This window comes from Asterias rubens, chromosome 6 (genome assembly GCF_902459465.1).
Source record: "Asterias rubens chromosome 6, eAstRub1.3, whole genome shotgun sequence".
Classification (NCBI taxonomy): domain Eukaryota; kingdom Metazoa; phylum Echinodermata; class Asteroidea; order Forcipulatida; family Asteriidae; genus Asterias; species Asterias rubens.
Window position 1 is genome coordinate 14,218,988 of NC_047067.1, and position 20,732 is coordinate 14,239,719.

General features: G+C 38.7%; 1 protein-coding gene and 2 non-coding genes across 5 annotated transcripts in view; 2 read left to right on the top strand and 1 right to left on the bottom strand.

Annotated features, from left to right (window-relative positions):
- LOC117291492 (collagen alpha-1(I) chain-like) overlaps positions 1 to 20,051 on the bottom strand; it is a 49,620-nt gene extending 29,569 nt beyond the window's left edge. For 2 of the 3 annotated variants that reach the window (XM_033773231.1, XM_033773232.1), the window contains exons 1-11: positions 19,711 to 20,051; positions 19,342 to 19,419; positions 17,171 to 17,278; positions 13,701 to 14,525; positions 12,945 to 13,173; positions 11,010 to 11,063; positions 8,617 to 8,750; positions 6,794 to 6,865; positions 6,357 to 6,392; positions 5,972 to 6,034; positions 1,547 to 1,645 (exon numbers count right to left, since the gene is read on the bottom strand). In XM_033773231.1, the coding sequence (XP_033629122.1) occupies positions 1,547 to 1,645; positions 5,972 to 6,034; positions 6,357 to 6,392; positions 6,794 to 6,865; positions 8,617 to 8,750; positions 11,010 to 11,063; positions 12,945 to 13,173; positions 13,701 to 14,525; positions 17,171 to 17,278; positions 19,342 to 19,419; positions 19,711 to 19,959 (1,947 nt within the window). In that variant the 5' untranslated portion in view covers positions 19,960 to 20,051. Of the gene's footprint in view, positions 1 to 1,546; positions 1,646 to 5,971; positions 6,035 to 6,356; positions 6,393 to 6,793; positions 6,866 to 8,616; positions 8,751 to 11,009; positions 11,064 to 12,944; positions 13,174 to 13,700; positions 14,526 to 15,255; positions 15,283 to 17,170; positions 17,279 to 19,341; positions 19,420 to 19,710 lie in introns of all 3 variants that reach the window. The other variant, XM_033773234.1, reaches the window with a different exon arrangement.
- Positions 922 to 994, top strand: Trnaa-agc. Its single transcript has one exon. It is a non-coding gene; the product is annotated as a tRNA-Ala (tRNA).
- On the top strand, positions 1,064 to 1,136 carry Trnaa-agc. The gene has a single exon. It is a non-coding gene; the product is annotated as a tRNA-Ala (tRNA).
- Positions 20,052 to 20,732: the final 681 nt, after the last annotated feature.

Genomic DNA, 20,732 nt, shown 5'->3' on the forward strand with positions numbered 1-20,732 from the left:
AAAACCAAAATCAATATTAACATCTATTATATCGTTGCGGTACCCGCTGCCAACACATAGGATTCGAACTGCCTCTGCTACCGGGCAATCTCGGTAGTCTAGTTGGTATGACCCTGCTCTAGAACTGCAAGGGTTGTGGGTTTCGAATCCCACCTGAGTAATATGCCAATTAAATTTGTTCACAGGACTCGGGAAAGAGTGTAAGGGTAAAAACCAAAATGAACAAGTGTCTAATGAAAAAGCCTCTTAGCGCATAAAGAGAACAATAACATACACAAAGATACAACACAAGTAAGCAGATTACAAATAAGCAGCTTTTTTGTATTTTTATGTGAATTGCCAAATAAAAAATAATAATAAACAAATGAGTTTTTAACTTAAAACAGTGTAAAGGAACATGCACAAGAAGACTATATAAATGAAATAATGCATAAAATTTTGTGTTTTTCACATAACTCAGGAAAGTACTGAGTAACTGCCTCTAGCCACCGGGGTAACTTGGTGGTCTAGTGGTCAGACATTTGCTCTAGAGATGTAAAGGTTGTGGGTTCGAATCCCACCCGAGTGATTTGCCTATGGATTTTGTTTTTCACAGAACTCAGGAAAGTACTGAATTACTGCCTCTAGCCACCGGGATAACTTGGTGGTCTAGTGGTAAGACATTTGCTCTAGCAATGCAAAGGTTGTGAGTTTGAATCCCACCCGAGTGATTTGCCTATGGATTTTGTTTTTCACAGAACTCAGGAAAGTACTGAGTAACTGCCTCTAGCCACCGGGATGACTCAGTGGTCTAGTGGTAAGACATTTGCTCTAGCAATGCAAAGGTTGTGGGTTCGAATCCCACCCGAGTGATTTGCCTATGGATTTTGTTTTTCACAGAACTCTGGAAAGTGCTGAGTTACTGCCTCTGGCCACCGGGGTAACTTGGTGGTCTAGTGGTAAGACATTTGCTCTAGCAATGCAAAGGTTGTGGGTTCGAATCCCACCCGAGTGATTTGCCTATGGATTTTGTTTTTCACAGAACTCAGGAAAGTACTGAATTACTGCCTCTAGCCACCGGGATAACTTGGTGGTCTAGTGGTAAGACATTTGCTCTAGCAATGCAAAGGTTGTGGGTTCGAATCCCACCCGAGTGATTCGCCTATGCATTTTGTTTTTCACAGAACTCAGGAAACTCAGCTGAGTATACAGTGTTAAATTCACATCTGTGTAAGGCAGGCATGATATTTGGCTCTTGGAAAATGGTAGGAAAACATTTTCCAGCACAAGGGCTGACCTAATGGTTCCATGTAGGGATTAATAGACTTTTCGGGCTATTTAATCACAGTGTTTCATTTTTTTGGCAAAGGATGAAAAATCGTTAATCAGACTACAGTAAGGGTCAAAACAAATTCTATGATGAAGTATGTAAACAGCTTGAAATTGTTTGAATTTCTAATCTAATCTTATACAATCATTTATTGTTTTAAGTGCACCATGCAAAATTATCTTGAGCAAACTGTACACAGTGTCAATTAAAAATTAAAAAGTGATATAAAATTCTTACTGGGATTTCAATAGCTGTTGCCATGTCACCAGGCAGTCCTTGTGGTCCAATGGGTCCCGTAGGGCCTTCCAGTCCCGGTAATCCTTCACCAGGTTCACCCTGAAGTAAACAATTAATAAAGACAAATAATTAACAAACAAAACATCATCCAGGGGCAAGCTAGTTTATTTGTGTGTTGATAGGTGCAAATTTTGGTTGGTACTCATAATATAAACAAAACAACAAGAGAAAACCATAGGCCCTTAGAGGTCGTTCACACGCCGTACTAAAGTTGGTCTAAGTCCACTTAGACCGGTTCGGGTTCAACTTTTGTGCGTGTGAACGCAAATAAAGTTGGACCGGATCGGGTTTAAACCCCAAAACTTAAACCGTCCTGCGAGGCGGTCTAAGTCTAAACCAGTTTGGGTTTATCTTTTAACACTGCGTGTGGACAGAATGACATCCGGTTTTAACTCACAACGGACGACCCATTGTGTGGTTCAATGCACACGCCCGGACCCGGAGTGCTTGCATACGGTTTTTGTTGCCTCTGATGCCGAAAAGCACCGAGTATTTATATTACTTTCTTGCTGCTTACCGAGTTGGCGAAACCCTCTCGATCGGTGTATGCAGTTTAACACAGGCCCACGCACATGATTTATTAAATTCTGAAACAAAATTATATTTTCCAAGCTTTTTTTTGTTGAGTGTCCTACAATAAGTTGAAACTGTTTTTCATGCATATACTACGAGCGCTGCAGCGATGAAGCATATGTTGTAATGCTACTCGCATGCACAGCGCTGCCATCCCATAGTGATCACTCTCTGATATCCCATAGTTATCCATCACCGATGTGCCTTTCTATTGCCGTCACCGTTACTAGCATGCTGTAGCTTCAATCTAGGAGAATGAACTGCAGTGGGCGTGAGGCTGTGTGTAGGGGAAATTCCCTACGCCAGCAATATCACCACGTTGTTGGGAAGTTGGGAAAATACTGCAAAGTGCATGTATTTACGTAACTTGCACATGTGTAGTTGTGTTAATGAACGAATCGGAATAAAGCTTTTGAGAGATCACAACTTCCAATCGATTGAAGTACAAACTAAAAGTATTTATTAAATCGGAAACAGTGGTATAAAACACAAAAATGAAACGTGTTCTGTTTCATGGAATATGGAATATGGACAATATTTTGGTGAGTTTCTTGGCGGTTTGTATCAATATTTTGTTTGTTTAAAAAAATAATTTCGAGTCGTGTTCATGTTTGTTTTCCGCGTTCGATTGAGCCATTTGTATCCAATAATATGCTCTGATGATCATCCAGGGCATGGGGCACTCAGTATAATCTGATGAATAAAACCGGATGTTAGAGCAACGGGGTCGCGTCTACTTTGACCTCTTAAAACCGAAGATAAACCGGATCGGGTTTAACTCTGTGCTGTCTGAACGCAATGGGTTTTTATTTTTACGACACCCCAAGCTGCTCGTAAAAGTTAAACCGGTTCGGGTAGTTAGTACGCTGTCTGAACATACCCATAGAATGCTCCAGATTGTACAGTAGGTCTTTTAAAACTAAGATAAACACAAAGTTGAAAACATTCCAAAGACCTTGTTCAATTCAGCATGCTTTGGGCAAACATAAAACACTGGTCCAGAACGGCTCCAGTTATGAAAAACAGCCTGTAAAACCCCGTCATCACTCCTTTCACGCACTTTAACTCTTTTAGTGCCAACGTTGTTCATGTAATATCTATTTTTTGTACTAAAAAAGTGTCATCAGTCAGACATATCCATGTACGACCCATAATATACATGTTATCATGAGAGGGTATTATCACTCAAATTTGTGATGTACCACTGCAACACAATACATTTTGTTCTGTGAGAAACACTTAAAAAGGTCATAAAAAACTGAAACTGTTTTTCTCATATTGCAAGGGTTAAGCAAACCTTCATAGAACATATGTGAAAGCTTTATACATACTTTACAAAACTGAAATATCAATCACGGTGAATTTTTTTCAAAGAGGCATTGAAAACAAAAAGGTAATAATAACACATGCCTTGACATAAATGTGACATCGCTGTGTTTACCAATTGTCTGTATATTGCCCTTGATCAAAGGAAATTAAGACCGGGCTGCAGTGGACTCGTGTGTAGGAACAACAGGTTCTTATGATGGCCAGTCAATATGGAAGTACTAGACCAAACAGGGTGTAACAATTACAGAAAAATAACACCACATTTCCTTCCCAGCGTTGATCTATGTTTACAGAGGACCATAAGGAACTAAACACTTCCTAAGTACTTACATATTGAGCCCTAGAATGTAAACAATTATATAGGTACCGTGACAGTAACACCATGTGTGTATCTACTTGACAGGTAGATTTTGCTTTTTTTTTTAACTTGTCATGCTTTATAACCTACTATCGGGGAGTAGGCTTTCAGAATTCGGGAAACTTCTCTGTTCTGAAAAGAACGTTCCTGCATTTTAACTACTACCTGGGCGGAAGGTAGAAATCGGCCGAGACTACTACTTTAGCTTCTCATACTTCTCGTTATTAGCCTCACTACCGCGGAGTAATTTGAAAGCCTCTCTTTTTATGTCAGGCATGATATCCTTTGAAAAAGTTAGGAACAAGGAGTAGAGTACAAGAAGTAGAGTACATATGGTTTAGGTAACAGACCTTTTAGGCTATTTAAAGGCATTGGACACTATTGGTAACTACTCAAAATATTTCTAGCATTAAAACTTACTTGGTAACGAGTAATGGGGAGAGATTGATAGTCTTTTAAACAGTGTGAGAAACGGCTCCCTCTGAAGTGAAGTAGTGTTCAAGAAAGAAGTAATTTTCATCGAATTTGATTTCGAGACCTCAGTATTAGAATTTGAGGTCCCTAAATCAAGCATCTGAAAGCACACAACTTCGTGTGACAAGGGTGCTATTTCTTTCATTATTATCTCGCAACTTCGATGACCAATTGAGCTCACATTTTCACAGGTCTGTTACTTTGTTGAGATACACCAAGTGAGAAGACTGGTCTTTGACATTTACCAATAGTGTCCAGTGTCTTTAATCACAATTTTCCCAGGGGCAAAACGATCAGAAATCAGACTGATGATGTATTAATTTCTTAACATATTTGTCATTTTGTGGGGGAAAAAATCCCAAAACAGACCTACACGCTGAGTGCTGTGTAAACACCCATGCACACTTAGGTTTTGTCATTGTGTAAAAACAGTAAATTAATGTTTACGTCCCCACATAAAAACGCAAAAGTTAAAAAACGACGAAACAAAATATTTAATTTCATCAAAATATTTGCTATGCGCAAGACTTGCACTGTGTATGACCTGCTAATAACAAGTTTTTGGAGTCAAGTATGCTAGGCAGGCACACTTGATATATCCACTTGACTTGCAGTTATCTCGGATATAAGAATGATAGAAATTTCTAAAGAGGGGTTCAAGAGATTGAAAAACCTATCTCCATATCTGAACGGTGCACTCAAACACTCAAGTTTCTTGATAACATGTGAGTTGCTCTTACATTAGAAATGGTTAAAGGCAGGGTATCCTTTTGGTAGTTGTCAAAGACCAGTATCCTCACTCAATCTATCCATGATGTATCCCAACATATGCACAAAACAAAAAACTTGTCAAAATTTGGGGTACATTTTTCATGGAAGTTGCAAGATATATAAGATGTTAAATTTGCATCGGGATATAATAATTTTTTTTTTTTTTTTACCCATACACCCATGTGGGTTAGCACTGTACACTCAATACTTTCCTGTGTCCTGAAGTTGCAAGAGAATAATGACAGAAAGAGTACACCCTCATTTCATAAAATTGTGTGCTTTTAGATGCATGAGATAAGGCTTCATGCCTGAAGCCTTTCTCAGGTTCAAATTTTTGGATGGAAAATTACCATTTTCTCTAAAATAATATTACTTGGAAGGGGTCATTTCCTGCACTATTTTAGATATTCAACAGCTCTCCAGTGTTATCCAGTAATTTGTTATGGTCATTATTTTTTTAACAATTACCAACGGTATACAAGTACCCTGCCTTTAAGAGAACCAAGATTTAACCAAATCTTTATCCATTAGGGAAAGAGTGACACTAAACACATGTTTAGCATATACCTTTGTGGAACGGTTAAACTTTAAGTTTTGCCGATAACTTAATGGCATAATCTGCATAGCATAACTACAATCTGGGCCCAACAATTTCCTGCTAAGCAAAAATGAGCAGGATACCAGTCACGCATTTTACATGTAACATGGTATTTTGGCTGGTAACCTTTTTCTGGTAGGCATTATTTTGCCTAGCTCAGCTATTTTTTGTGCTTAAGCAGCTCTATGAAATTGGGCCCTGGCAAAATATATTTGTAGAACAAAACAGTCTTAATTTTTGTGATAACATAACAGCATATTACCTTCTGACCATGTTCTCCTGTTTCACCTTGTGGTCCTACTTGTCCGTCGTTGCCCTGAACACCCTGTGAAAAAACAGCCAAATAAAAATTATCTTCAAACCGTGTAAAAGTTTAAAGATGCATGTTGCCTTGGATCGGCTGAGTTGGTGTTAGTTCGCAAATTAAAAGGAAAACCATGCAATTTCAAGGCATATTTGTGTGGATCATTAAATTTTACTTATAACCATTACGATTCATAACAGAACGGTTTCAAACGCTTTTCATAGACCAACTCGCCCAATCCAAAAGGCACCGTGTTCCTTTAATGTAAAAATGTGGACATTGTGTTCTGTGTTGTATAGAAAGTACCCAAACCTTTTAAATGTTACAAAAAAACAAGTCTTACCTGCATACCCTGGTCTCCTTTCATTCCAACATCACCCTGAAAAAAATGATTACAAACGGATCAAAATATTAGTAATTAATCAGTAGGTTGTGCTCTCAAGTAACCCCTCACACACCGACTGGAAAAGCAGACAACTCAAAATGATAGTCATCAATTTTTTAATGGAACACCTAGGCCCTTTGCAAAACCAGGGCTTAGGCTCCACCAGTAATTTGGTTTTTAGTTTACGAAGTAGAGCGTCTTGAAATTCAAATTCTCATTATTTATATTCAGTCAACAATTTATCTGAGAAACTCCTGCCACTCTACATGAGTATATGAATATGCTGAATTTTTACATATTTTTAAGTAATTTTGTTTAAACTTGTGAGTGATGCTGCATCACTTCACCTTAGTGTTGTGGACATTACTTTTTCAAAAACTTGTCCTTATACCGACCTTTTCTCCCTTATGTCCACGGAGGCTTTCAAGATCTGGAAGTTTAGAAGATCCATCTGCACCTGCCTCTCCCTATAATTAAAAATAATAAAGTAAATAAAATGAAAGAAATAATTAACACAAGATTAAGATCTAATCTCACACAACGATTATTCTCAATTCGAATTGATGAAGTACTGTCAATGACTTTTGGCATACACTTGCTGTTGTATATCGTCAGCAATTTCACGAAGGGCTAAAAAGTCCCCTGCAGCCAAAAATGTCTGTTTCGAGAAAACCGCGTTTTAAGTTTAGCTAATTTTGAAACTACAAGTTGGTAGACTATTCGAGATTTAATCTTTGAATTTTTTACATGTCAGGGAAGAAGAGATCCTAAATCATACAAATCTGTTTCAATTTTGTCCCTAACATGTTTAATTAATGAGTAATTATTTAATTAACAAAATGTTCTTTTCGTGAAAACGTTACAAAACATGGTCTGCGTGCAGCACGTCGTGTATAAACTTTTTGGCTGTTCGTGAAAACGCAAAAGCCGGAGCACCCACTTTTGGCACCTTGCCAAGGGATAATTACACGTGGTAGAGCAATACACTTTTCTGCACTTCGTGAAAACGCAATTCCGGGTGGTGCTTATTTTTTGTCCTTTTAAGTTTTTGGCTCGTCGTGAAAACGCAAAAGCCGGCGCACTCATGATTGGCACTGTGCCAGCTTTACAATCAACGTGGTAAGGTATAACAAAAAATTCCAAAAAGGTTTTTGGCTCTTCGTGAAAACATAATTCCAGGTTCTTGAGGTTTTTGTCATTCATCAAATTAGCGTAATTAGGAAACTACACAATTTTGAGACCTATAACTTTGTAAATAGTTAGATCCCGATCACAATAGTCAAATCCACCAAAAAAATCAAAATCAGTTTTTTATCGAATTTTAAGGTTTTTGGCCCTTCGTGAAATTGGTGACGATATGAAGCTGTTTGTACTCTTTTTATCTTCCCAGGTTATGCTCCCTTGTGTGAATCTTTACATTCCTCAAGGTTGACATAAACCACCGAGACTCTCCTTTATACAATAAAATCCCTTGAACCTCTTTTACTTTACATTTCAAAGTATTAATCTTTGGACACAGTAGCTCTTGTTTCCCATGTTCTTCAAGGTTCACTCCCACCCTCAAGACAATTTAGAGGTGAATCAAAGTATGGGTGATTAAGAGAATGTTGTTGAGTCACTAATCATTAGGCACTGGGGGAAAATGGCTTTGTAGTTCTCAGTAGCTGCTTTATTGAGTCTGTAAATTGGTGAACAGTAGAGGCGTGCTGAGAGTTTGCCCAATTTCAGAATGACACTCAGATTATTGCATAGCAGGAAACACAGATTGAAAGGTAGGGGCTAATAAATAGTGTAAACGATAAAGAGATATTTACAACAATAAATAAAAACATTTGAAATGAATATGCAAAGTTAGGAGCAACATAAAGTAGGAATATACATTGAGTATATGGGGAGGATGAGGGGTGTTCTTTATCTACACCCAGGCAGTGACATTTATGTGACCCGCTCTGTCGTAATGAGGAATATCAAGTAAAGTCTCGTTCGTGTAATCTGACCCCCAACATAATCATAACAGAAAATTATTGAAAATTATTGAATTTTTACGTTTTTAGGTTGCCATTTAAAAATGTTAAGATTTGCTTGTTTGGATTAGGATGATAAACGCAAAAATGAAATTTACTCGATATTCCTCATTACGACAGAGCGGGTCACATACAGATAAATCCTAAATATGAAATAACCCACTGTATTTGAAACATTTTCTTCTGATTCATACCTTCTGTCCCTTGGATCCAACAGGCCCAGTGGGACCCTCCATCCCTGGTAAGCCCTGATCACCGAGTGGACCTGCCACACCCGGTAACCCGTCTTGACCCACAGGTCCAGTGAGGCCTGGATCACCAAGCTCTCCTGCAAACAAATACGCACAGTCTAATTTCTCAGATAAAGATTCAGATTAGCTTTGAGTGTACACCGGGGAAAGTGGTCTTGTCTCACTTTATTAAAATGAATTTTTATGAAAAAGTGGCTTTTCAGATTTCTCAGTGTTTTAAACATTCAATTTTGTTTTTGAAAATGCGGGTGGGTGGGTTTAAGAAAATAATGAAAAATCTAACTTTGAGTTCGATTTTTGAAGAAAGAAAAAAAAGGGGAAAAGGGGGAAGGGAAACATATATACAGGGTGTTCTTGAAAAATCAGGTGGCCAAATAAAATAATTTTGGGAAAAAATTAGAACTTTATCAACGTTAGTAATATTAAAAAAATGCTACGATTTTGATGCAAAAGAAACAGGCGAATCTCAACTCTTGTTCAGCTATTACAATTTGACCAACTGGTGCATTATCTTGCCTGCCAGAAAGGCAAAGGAACAATAGGCTAATTTGGGTATAAGAACCGCTTCTATAGTCTCTTAAAGGGTTATTCAAGCAAATGACTCTTGATAACTTTGAATAAAGTGCTGTGCTTTAAATCAATGCAATGAGGTGCTGCTTCATGAAATGATTTGGATGTTTCTCGTCTTTTTTTGAAAACAAAACAGATGAGATGATAACAGTGGCGTAACCAGACATTTTCATTGGAAGAATTTGTGACCGAGCGGTTAAAAGCACCGGATTCAAACACTGGTGTTTCTGATCAGCAAAGTGTGGGTTCGTAATCCACAGCTGTGACACTTGTATCCTTAAGCAAGACACTTAACCATTGCTTCATCCTTCGGATGGGACGTAAAGCCGTTGGTCCCATGTGTTGTGTTTGACAGTAACGCATGTAAAAGAACCCAGTGCACTTATCGAAAAGAGAAGGGGTTTGCACCGGTGTTCCTGGCTGTGGCTGCTGAATGCGCTGTAGCACCTTTATAACTATTATAGTGAAGGTGCGAGGCAAGCAGCAGAAAATACATATAACTTTAAATTAAAATTATCAAACCAATACTTTCTGCATTTTATTATATTTTAATTGGAAAGAACAAGAGGGGGCAAGGAGTCTGAAGATGGGGGTCCTCTAGTTACGCCACTGGTTGATAGCATGAAATAAACAAAAAGTTAGGAAAACTTTCACCATAAGATGGCACTACAAGTAAGATACATGTACGTGTTTATCTTGGTATGCCAATACGCAGACCCCCAAACCCACTCAAAGCTATTAAACAGGAAGAATAGAAGGATTTGTACAAGAATACTGTTTGTGTTTAAATCAGTGAAGAAGAAAGAAGTAAAAAATCTCTTTACAGTCTGTAAATAAAGAAATGTGTAAATGAAGGAACAAAACATGACTTACATGACATTAAAAAGTAATTATTAATTCAATATTAATGATGCAAAAACATGGTGGGATGGAGAAAACTTTGACAAAAACCTTGTTAGAGACAATTTGTAAGTCAAACACGGATTGCAGGCATTATGGTGGTAAGTAAGGTCTTAAGCTACATGTTTCATATTAAGCATCCTTGTTAGGCAGTAGACCGATCTGAAACTATTGACTTAGCTAAATCAGTCATATACAATTTTATAATGCCCCTTATTATAAATACTCTGCATTTTAATTGGTTTAAAGCGACGCTTCAAACGATATGTCTCATTTTTACCGAAAGGCCACGCAAATCCATTACACTACACACGCATCTAACAAGATACTATGCCCGTAGCAACCAATGTATTATCCCATAGCAACCAAGTTACAAAACCCAGAATAAACTACTGCTTTTGTGAAATTGTGATCGTTTATGAAGGGATATGAACACCAGTTTTACCGATCAGTAGTTAATTTGGGTTTCACTAACACCCATTATTCAACCATGTAGCTAAATCAGTTTACACATCATTGATGATTGGGGTTTAGTAACCACCCTCAAAAAGTGTGGCCGGGATCCCAACAGTTCCCGCTGTGATTCCTGACACAGCCCACTGGGATACGTTGGGATAAGTCGGGATACACCAAGATAGCTTAAGTCGGGATCCTGATCCAAGGTGGGATATGTTGGGATAAGCCAGGATAGATGTATATTACGAAGGGATACATCAGGATAGCTCATCCCGTCAGGATCACACCTGTTTTGGATTGGATAGGATGAGATGGGAGTAAAAATGAAACGTGTAGGTGCTTGACACTTGAAACCAGATAACATGGCGGGATCCACAGTTTGGTTGTTAGGTGTTAATTCTGATACTCACCCTTCATTCCACGGAGACCAGAATCTCCTTTCTCTCCTTTCTCTCCATTTTTACCTTCAAGACAAACAAATAAAGCCATGCAGTGCACAAACTACGCTGGGTAGGAATCGGCTACATTAACTCTGAATCCGCCACATTTTTGACCGGGTGAATGCGCACTCAATTATATTTGTATCACTTCCGTTCACGGGTGTTCTGTCACTTCTGTGTGCTGTAGTTTTTATTTGCTTTTGAGTTGGGTTATTACGGCTCCTTTAACGGTCTTATTGGCCACGATGGATATGATGTCTGTGGTGGTATCGTGTTCCAGTCTTTATAACTGTTTTGGTGTCTTGAATGAATAACCCCCGAACAATATTTTTGAGAGCGCCCTCACGCGGTCAAATATACAGCGGATTAACATTTCTGGTTGCTTTTGCTTAAAGCTTTTACAGGGGGAGTAACTACAATACAAGTAACATATGTTAATAACAAATACCACTACATAAATCTTGTAGACACACTCATTTCTACAAAGTTAAAGGGAAATTAGCTATTCCAGGGAAACTTGGTAGAATGCTATACTGTCAGAATTTTAAAAAACCACAGCATTTTTAACATTTAACAAGCTACTCAATAACTTAATTAACAAGCACGCAACATTAAACAGAGCGGTCAGAAAAATGTATATCTCTAGGGAGGACTTGAACAGTTGTTTGGTATCTAATTCCAACATTGTGTCATTTTTAAAGTGAGGTGTATAAATGGCTGGACAATTCAAAAACAAGATGCGCCTTTCATGGTGTGAATGGATGCCTCCTTAGACTTTGTCCTTTGGTGTTCCTTGTAAAAGTGTCCATTTTCTTTTCAGAGGCGCCATTTACCAACAAAAAGTGTCTCATACATGTAGTTACTACTTCAGGACATGTTACTTTTTTATATATTTTTTTAAAGACTTGTTGCATCTTTCTCTCTCTCTTAAAAGGACATTTCTACTTTAAAAGCACAAAACCCATCAAACCATTTAGGACAATGAAGGCAAAAGCCCCACTAACGTTCATGAAATGCCAGGCCTGCATCAGCTCAAACACAGCTCACCCCAAAAAAAAACCAAGAACTTGAAGATCAAGTGACTAAAAATTTCACTATCTATCTAGCAGACTGTGCAGTTCTTGCTTGTATACAACGTTCAAGTGTACAATTTGGTATACATGTACTTCACACGATAACAAGATACTGAAACCAAAGGAAACTTTTACATTCTATTCATTGTACAACACAACACAACACGAAAGACTGCTAGATACTTTGCTCAACTTGGCAATGCACAGATTTTTTCCGAGGTTGCATTCAGCTGTTCTATTCGACATTATTGTTAAAATTCAAACTGTGTAAAAACAGTTAATAGCCGGACGTTTCAACCCTAGAAGAGTCTTTCTTTTAGCCGTCGAGAAAGATGCTGCTAGGGTTTGAAACCCCAGGCCATTAAGTGTTTTTTGTTTTGGCTTGGACCATAGGTTCTTTTGGATGGTAAGCAGTTTTTAACAGCTAAGTCTATTTTCTTACATTAATGCTATAACATAGTCACATGAACACGAAGCACTCCCAGTGGTCGTTGTATGCCAGACAACACTCATGTGAGTCCAATGACCAAGACCCAATTGCATAAAGCTGCTTCAGCAGAAAAAGTAGCTATGCATACCAAAACCACGCCTACCAGTTCAGCCAAAATACTCTGTTACATGTACCATTTCTGACTGGTGTCCTGCTAATTTTGGCTAAGCACAGAATTTGTAAGCAAAATTGTTTGCTTAAGCAGCTCTACGAATTTAGGCCAAGGTCTGTAAAAACAAGGCCCAGTTTCTGTCCTGCCACTTCAATTAACTCTATTAATGCCAGTTTGAATGTTTAGTAGACTTGTATCAATCACATTAAGATGTTATTATCAAGTAATACCTGCAACACCAGGAGGTCCTGAATCTCCGTCAAGTCCCGGTATACCAAGATCACCATCAGTTCCTGGTTCACCTTTGGGTCCAGGTCCTCCATTGATGCCAGGTACCCCCGGTGAACCACTGATTACCTGGACGATAGGGGTAAGGGAAGGCTTGGAGGGTCTTGGGGTTGAGGTTGGCACAACCTTGACTAATGGTGTCGAGGCAGACACCGTTACTGTCCCTAGGCCCTGGATAACAGCAACAAAATGTGGACAGTTATTGCCAAAATTTAAGATTATGATTTTAACCTCTTTCCATTTATGCAAAATGTTATCGAGAGTAATGGGACACTTTTGTAGGATGCGAGATGGCAGAAAACTTACCAAGTAAATCGGTTGTTCTGGAAGAATTACACAAACAGTAAAAGTTTACCTGGTAATTCTGCTGCCATCTTCGATCCAAAAGTCTCCCATCACCACTAGAGTATGGCCATCTTGTGACAAAGTTTTAACCTTTAAGATGGTACCCATCAACAAATGGGTCAAAAACCCTTAACCCATCTCCTGGGCAGGGTTGGTTGCCAGACTTATCGAGCTATCTAAACAGGGTCACGATTATTTAAAACAAAATAGAGGGTGGAAATAAATCTTGTTTGGCCATGTGTCCAACCTGGAGATTTTGTGTAATGTGAAAATAAATATTGCCGGTTTCAAAAGCAGCTAAGAAATTTCCAAAGATTATGAACTCCTACAAATCCTAAAACTGAATCACTCACATCTGTTGGCGTTTCTGGAGGTTGGAGTGTCTGGCTCGATCTGGCTGTTGCGGTTACCATGGGTACAGATGTGGTCATCATAGACTCTGTACTCGTTGGTGGTAACGTAACAGGGTCTATTAAAGATGGTTCATCAGTTTGAACTGCTGCTGGCAAAGTGCGTTCTGGAATCGGAGAAGCAGTTGTCTGCATGTCCAGAGGGGTCGTTGTAGCCGTCTCCATTCCAGTGGGGGACGATGACACTTTTGTGGTAGGAGTGACCATCGCTGTGGTCTCCTTTACAGGATGCTCAGTGGTTTTGATATGAACCAAAGGTGTTTTGGCCATTTTCATCGTACTTGCCGTTTCTGGAATTATCTCTACAGCTGTCTCTGTTCCAGAGGGGGATGAGGGTACCTTTCTGGTAGGAGCAGCAGTTGTGATCGATGCTGTCTGCTTAACAGAAGACTCAGTGGTCGTTAGATGAACCATAGGCGGGACAGTCCTTGGTTGTGTTTCCATTCCGGTGAGTGTTTCGGTAACCGTTTTCGGTGTTTCTGTTTCCATACCCGATGGTGCACTGACCATTGTTGGTCTAAAAAGTTGTGAGTTTTCGGCGGTCGTTCTCGGTTCATCGTTGACAATAACCGGTATCAGGGTTGATTCAAATTCTAGCCCTGATTTTATGTCGCTCTCCTTGGTGGCAAGGGGAGTTGTGGATGGCAACCTTGGTGGTGTCGGTATTTTATTTGTGAATGGTAAATTTGTAGATACGGGCAGGTCTTCAGTGAATGATATGCTGTGTTCTGTTGTTGATATGCCACTACCGCTATCTGCACTTCCAGACTGAAAGACAATTTAATTATACGATGTTCAAAGCAGGGATGTGATAGGCTGTAAACCCTTATAAGGTGGTGCTAAATAGTCGGGTCTCGGAATTTATCACTGCAATAACCTATCTTTCTGAAAGTTTGTATATATTCAGCACTTTGAGTACCTTGTTTGGTAGATACGTGTGCTATATAAGACTTCGATATTATAGGCTTTTGAAGAAAAAAACCCAGGTTGAACCCCTTCTCTGTTCGATAAGTACACTGGGTTCTTTTACATGCATTACACAAATCAAGAGACCAACGGCTGTAAGTCCCATGGTTAATTGTCTTGCTTAAGGATATTAGTAACTTTGAAAATACATTTTGTCTTAAGTGTTCTTTTCTTTTCTTCTCTTTTATTGTGTTTTATATAACTATTTTGAGACTGAAGTGTTAGTCTGATTGAATGATAAACTGATAGCGGATACAACAGTCCAATAGCTTAAAAATCTGGTTTTGGGTGTGCATATACTTTGTTAAATGTTAATCTTAAAGCAGTTGCTTGTATGTAAGTGTTGGGTACAAATTTATCAAAGGCAGTTTACTACTAAAAAGATTGAGTAATCAAGGTGTAAATAAACTAGACATTGAACATGCTTTATGGTCCTCTGATGTTTTGAGAACTATAGGATATATACAAAATGTGCACTTTGAAAGGAATAAAACCCATTCCAATGATCTTTATTGTTATAAAAGAAAGTTACCTCTTCATCGTATCCACTTCCTGAAAACTGCATAGCAACATGCCATGATAACAAGGCCATATCAAGAGTACATCAAGGATGATTTTCAACAGGCGCCGGGATCGGGGAAAATGGGATTGCAAAAAATGTGAAAGCAAGCAATCATTATTAAATGCAAAAACTAATAACGCTAGGAGAAAAAAGATTAAGGCTCCCCAAACACCCTATTACAGAGGTGTGTTTGACAGATTTTAAGGGCACTGGACACCTTTGGTAATTGTCAAAGACCAGTTTTCTCACTTGGTGTATCCCAACATAAGCATCAAATATCAAACATGTGAAAATTTGGGCTCAATTGGTCTTCGAAGTGGCAAGAGAATAACAATAAAAGAAAAACACCCTTGTTGCATATTTTTTGTGCTTTCAGATGACCAATAACAGGCTTCGAGCCAGAAGTCTTTAAATTATTTGAAGTGAGAAATTGTCTCTTTCTCAAAAACAATGTTACTTCAGAAGGAGCAGTTTCTCACAATGTTTTGTACTATCAAAGCTCTCCGTTGCTTGTTACCAAGTAATTTTTTTATAACAATTTTTTTGAGTAATTACCAATAGTGTCCAGCGCCTTCAAATGGTTATCTTAAAGCTTTCAGTACAGTCAATTTGGTGATCAGATGTAAGTGTGCTGTACTTTACAACCGTTTTCATTCATTACAATGGCAGGGTGCATATTTCAAATAATTATGTGATGGAGAAAATTAATTTAAAAAATTGAGAAAATAATCTTTCTCTTGAATGTGCTGTATTAAAAAAACTGGTTTACTCAGTAAAATGACATGGTGCAAATATTAAACAAGGATGAAATGGAGAGCAAGTAGTAACCAAACTTTTAAAATATAGTTCATGATTCGCAAACAAAAGTTTGATTTAATCCTTTTTTTATAAACAACAAATAGAAATAAGGTTGAATGTATGAAAATATGGAAAATAAAAAATTCATGAATCTCAAATTTAAGAAAAAAGTTTGAATAATTTGTTCGTATTATCGAGATCAAATGGAAATAAAGTTGAACAAACGAAATCATAAAGAATATAAATTCAGGATTCTCAAACTTAAGACAAAAGTTTGAATTGGTTTGTTTTACATTAGAATCAAATGGAAATAAGTTTGAACGAATGAGAATGAAGTATGTGCGCGAACATGTTATGTTTATCAATTAGTAGACATGTAGCAGTCTGCCGGGTATGATGAGTAATGAATAAAGGCTGAAGCAACGGTATCAATCTTAATGGATGACGATGGAATCTCCTCTGAAATACAAATAAGGAGTATATGAAGATGCAAGTGTCTTGTTGGTGTTTAACGGTCTAGTTTTTTTGTAGGACACAAAACACAATGTTCACAGATTTACATTAAACTAACACGGTTTGATGATAATGATGGTAGAAAGCTTCCCTTAAAATATTATTTACTGAGGTGCTGTAGTTTTTGAGAAATTAGTAAAACAATACCCCAGAAATAATGTTCGTCTCAGGTGACGGAAATTATTTGAGCATGTACTACAAATTTACCAGTACTGGAACTTAAATTTGTTGTACATGCTCAAATAAAATTTTTCAAATAATTTTTTTTTCTGTGACATTGTTTTACTCATTTCTCAAAAACTACAGCACATCCGTAAGTAATATTAGGAGCTATCTACTATCTTTACAGGCCTGTATGGTTCGTTTTTGAAATGGCAAGGGCATGAAAGCATTTTCTACTTGGTAAAGGGCACCCTCAAATCATTTAAGTTTAATGTATATCTGTGGACATTGTGTTTTGCGTCCTACAAAAAGTACCCGAACCCTTTAAATGAGGATGCATGTAATGATGACGTTACACAGGTGATGGTGAGACAACCGCATGCCTGATGTTTACATACAACCATATACTGACCGGGAAGAATTCATTTAGCTTAGCATTTTGAGAGGCGTTGTCTTTGTTTGTTATTAAAGCATCTGAGGAAGACGTGTCTCGTTTGGCGATGGTGGGTCGCTTGAAAGACTGTCACAAAAAAAGCCGTAGGGAGTAACAAAAAAGGTAGGGAAAATGGGGTTACTTGGGTAGGGGGAAGCTGTAATGAGATTCATGTAGAGTTAATGCTTGATGACTTACAAAGCTTGACTGTGTCTTTCATGGGTTGTTTAATAAACCCCTCGCATAGTTTGCCAAACGGGTAAAACAATGGATGCTGATGACTCTGCTATAGACAGGTCTTTGTGAAAGTGCTGATGGTGACATCATATGCAAGGGGTCTATTATTACTGTCCAGAAACCTCCACATAAAAATCCATTCATTAATGTTTTGAACTTTATTTTCACCCTTTTCTTTTGTGTGTATTAGGCTACCCATTTTAATTGACAGGCATCTCTCAATCAAGGTTAAATTATTGGTTAGCCTTGCTCAAGGCAGTCACATTATTGGCTCCAAAAAGACGCCGCTGTAAACTCACCCGTCTACACTGTGCATGGTGCATGTAATCACGCCGCATGACCCACCCGTATACACACTGTCACATCATATTATGACCACTGTGCACACAAGTCATCCGCACTCGTACCACTAACCGCATGCGGAGGCCGTCAGGCCGACAGCCTTGTCGGGTCTGTAACTTCCGGGTTTAATGTGTTTCATGAAAAAAAAAATCCACTATTGGAAAAAATGGGAGGGGGGGGGGGCCTCAGATATGCTAGTTTGCAGCTCATGAATATGTATATCTTTCGTCAGACCTATCAGACAACACAGGATGTGAAGCAAATGAATTATTCATTTTGACGTCCAATCACGCACTTCCCTTATCACGACCTTTTGGACCCTATCATGCTCGCTGAGCATCCGTGGTGGTGGTGTGATGTAAACATGTCTCGTCTTTCGCGGGCATTATGGTAATGAGTTGACCATGGGAACTCTTTGCTTATTTTAGTAACGAGGTCAGTGGCTTCAACACAGACCCTACAAGGCTGTCGGCCTAAAGGCTGACGCATGCGGATAGTGTACGGGGGCATCGTGTCGTGCGAGGTAGTTACACACATTTTACGCACAGTGAATAAGGTGGGTTTTTATACAGCGGTGGTCTTTTGTTGGAGTGAATAATTCGACTGCCTTGTACAAGGCTAATTATTGGTCTGAATATCATTGTTTCCCTTTTGTTTCATGGAAAGCCCAAGTTGACAATTTTGAAGATGTGACATATTTTCACACATATTATTTATTCAACTTAAAAAACTGGAGGTTCTTCCAGAAGCTTATTGAGATTTTCAGCTTCTTAAGCCCCTCCCAGGAAAACAAAACAAAAAACACAACGTTTTAAAACAATGAAATAAATTCCCCTTTGTTCAATATTTACAAAATCCTCCACACTTCAATGTCTTATTGTTAGATGAAAATGTCCAGTTAGTGAAATTACTTGTGTGAAAAATGTCAGCTCAATGACAGACTCGGTATGATTTTAAACTTTGCACAATGGGAGTATAATCAGGGAAGGTTTAATTGTAATAGCACCATCTGTAAAACTCTTTGGAGAAGTTTTGGTTCTAAAAAGAATCGGTGGTGCTGACAACTCAACATTTCATTCAATATGCTCTCCTGAAGACTATCAGAGCATACTGATCGAAACTTCGAGTTGTCAAAGATCTATACATGGTACTACCGCATACCTCAAAGACCATAGCGCAAGGACGGCTAACTCCGGTAAAACATTTAACATCTTTCTACAAATAGACACTATTCACAACGCGCAGCGCACATACATGCGCGTCTCCTGTCCACCAATTCGTGTGTCAAAACGTGCATAAAAGGAATGGATTCCCCAAAAAGGGCAGAGTTGGTAGACAGGCATTATTCGGAGGTGCATAAACACGTACCCTCCTTTTGACCGCGTTTTTTACACCCAAAATGGCAGACAGCAGATGCGTGTGCAAGAGCGCTGTGTGTTTGCAACGGGTCTAAACATGTATAAGCTGCTGTCAGGGAAGGGGCAGAGACGGTTTGTTAAATGTAATTTGAAAGCAAAGGTCTGGACTAAATGAACTAGAAGAAGAAAAAGTGTAGTTGGCTGTGACTGTACCTCCCCAGTGTCTTCATCCTCACATCGAAGCTCAGCCTCGTGCCGTCCGTTAGTTATCTCCAAGGTTTGAATTGAACCCTGTGGGGAAAAACAAAACTCAAAATGATCTAGAATAACCCCACAAATTCATATTTTTTTTTGATGTTCTGAAATTAACTCTACCCAATAAACTACTTTACTTTGTTAAATAAGCTATGAAAACGACTTTTTACTTTTTTTTTTTTTTTTTTTTTTTTCCCCCTTCAGAAATCTTTTTCTTCTTTTCATTGCATGCTGAATGGAAGGAAATAGTTATGAAAATATGTAAAAGAATTGAGCTACAAGAAAGACTTTTAATGAATACATGAAAACAGAAAGATTAAGGAATACCATGAAATTCATCTGCTCTTCCAGTCTAAATCCCTGACTCCCTATAAACACTGCTGCATCAGAAGGAATAGTCAGCTTCCAACCCTTCGGCCTACTCAACGACTGACTGGTGTATGTGCTACAGTTAAAGAACAGCGTGGCCATGTCGTCGATGACGCTCAACGAGAACTGAGACCAGCGATCCGTCAAAGCCGGCACCACAAAGGACGTCGCCTCGTGGTCCGTTGCAGTGTTGGTCAAGTCCCTCATAAAGAGCGTGATGCGATGTCTGTCCGTCCCCTCTTTGGAAATGTTCAATCCCAATATGATTTGAGTTTGTTGACTCTCGGTGACGACCAATAGAGGCCCTCCAAAGTCCGACTCTGGCTTCAGAGTCACTAAGATTGTAAAATCCGAAAAGGTCTCCGAAAAGTCTGGAGGGAAAATCACAAAAGCAAGACGCCCTATGTTGGTGTTTCCATCCAAGTGATAGGCTGGTCTTTTGTGGAGACCTTCCGTGAAGAGGACCCCATCCGGTAGAGGGGACCCAATCAACGTCAGCAGGTCTAACGTTCGGTACTTTGATTGCACTGCGAAAAAGAAAAGAGAAAATTAGATTTATCAAAAAAGGTTAAATTCATTATCACAAGAAAGGGCAAGGCCACATTTTTTTTTGCAAAGGGCACTTCCAGTGAAAAATCTCAATGTCTATGGGAAACTTTTGAAGGGGCACCAAGACCAAGAAACAAAGGCCATTGGCCTCTTCAGCCTCTGTTAAAAAATTCCAGGCCTGTCACAATGCAGGCCAGATACTTCTACAAAGGTGATTGCCTCCATGCCCCTGGTAATTGCCTTGGTGCCCTTAAAATGCTCCAGTAGAAATATACAATTTTCCCTCATAGGGTGCCCTTTTCCAAGGAGAAAATGCCTTGGTGCCCTACCCTTTTCAAATTCGAAGCATACAACATGATATTGTGCTCAGGTTAGAAACTTTGATCCAATTTGGGAAATTAAGGTCAACTTTACATTGAAAAGAGCAAAAA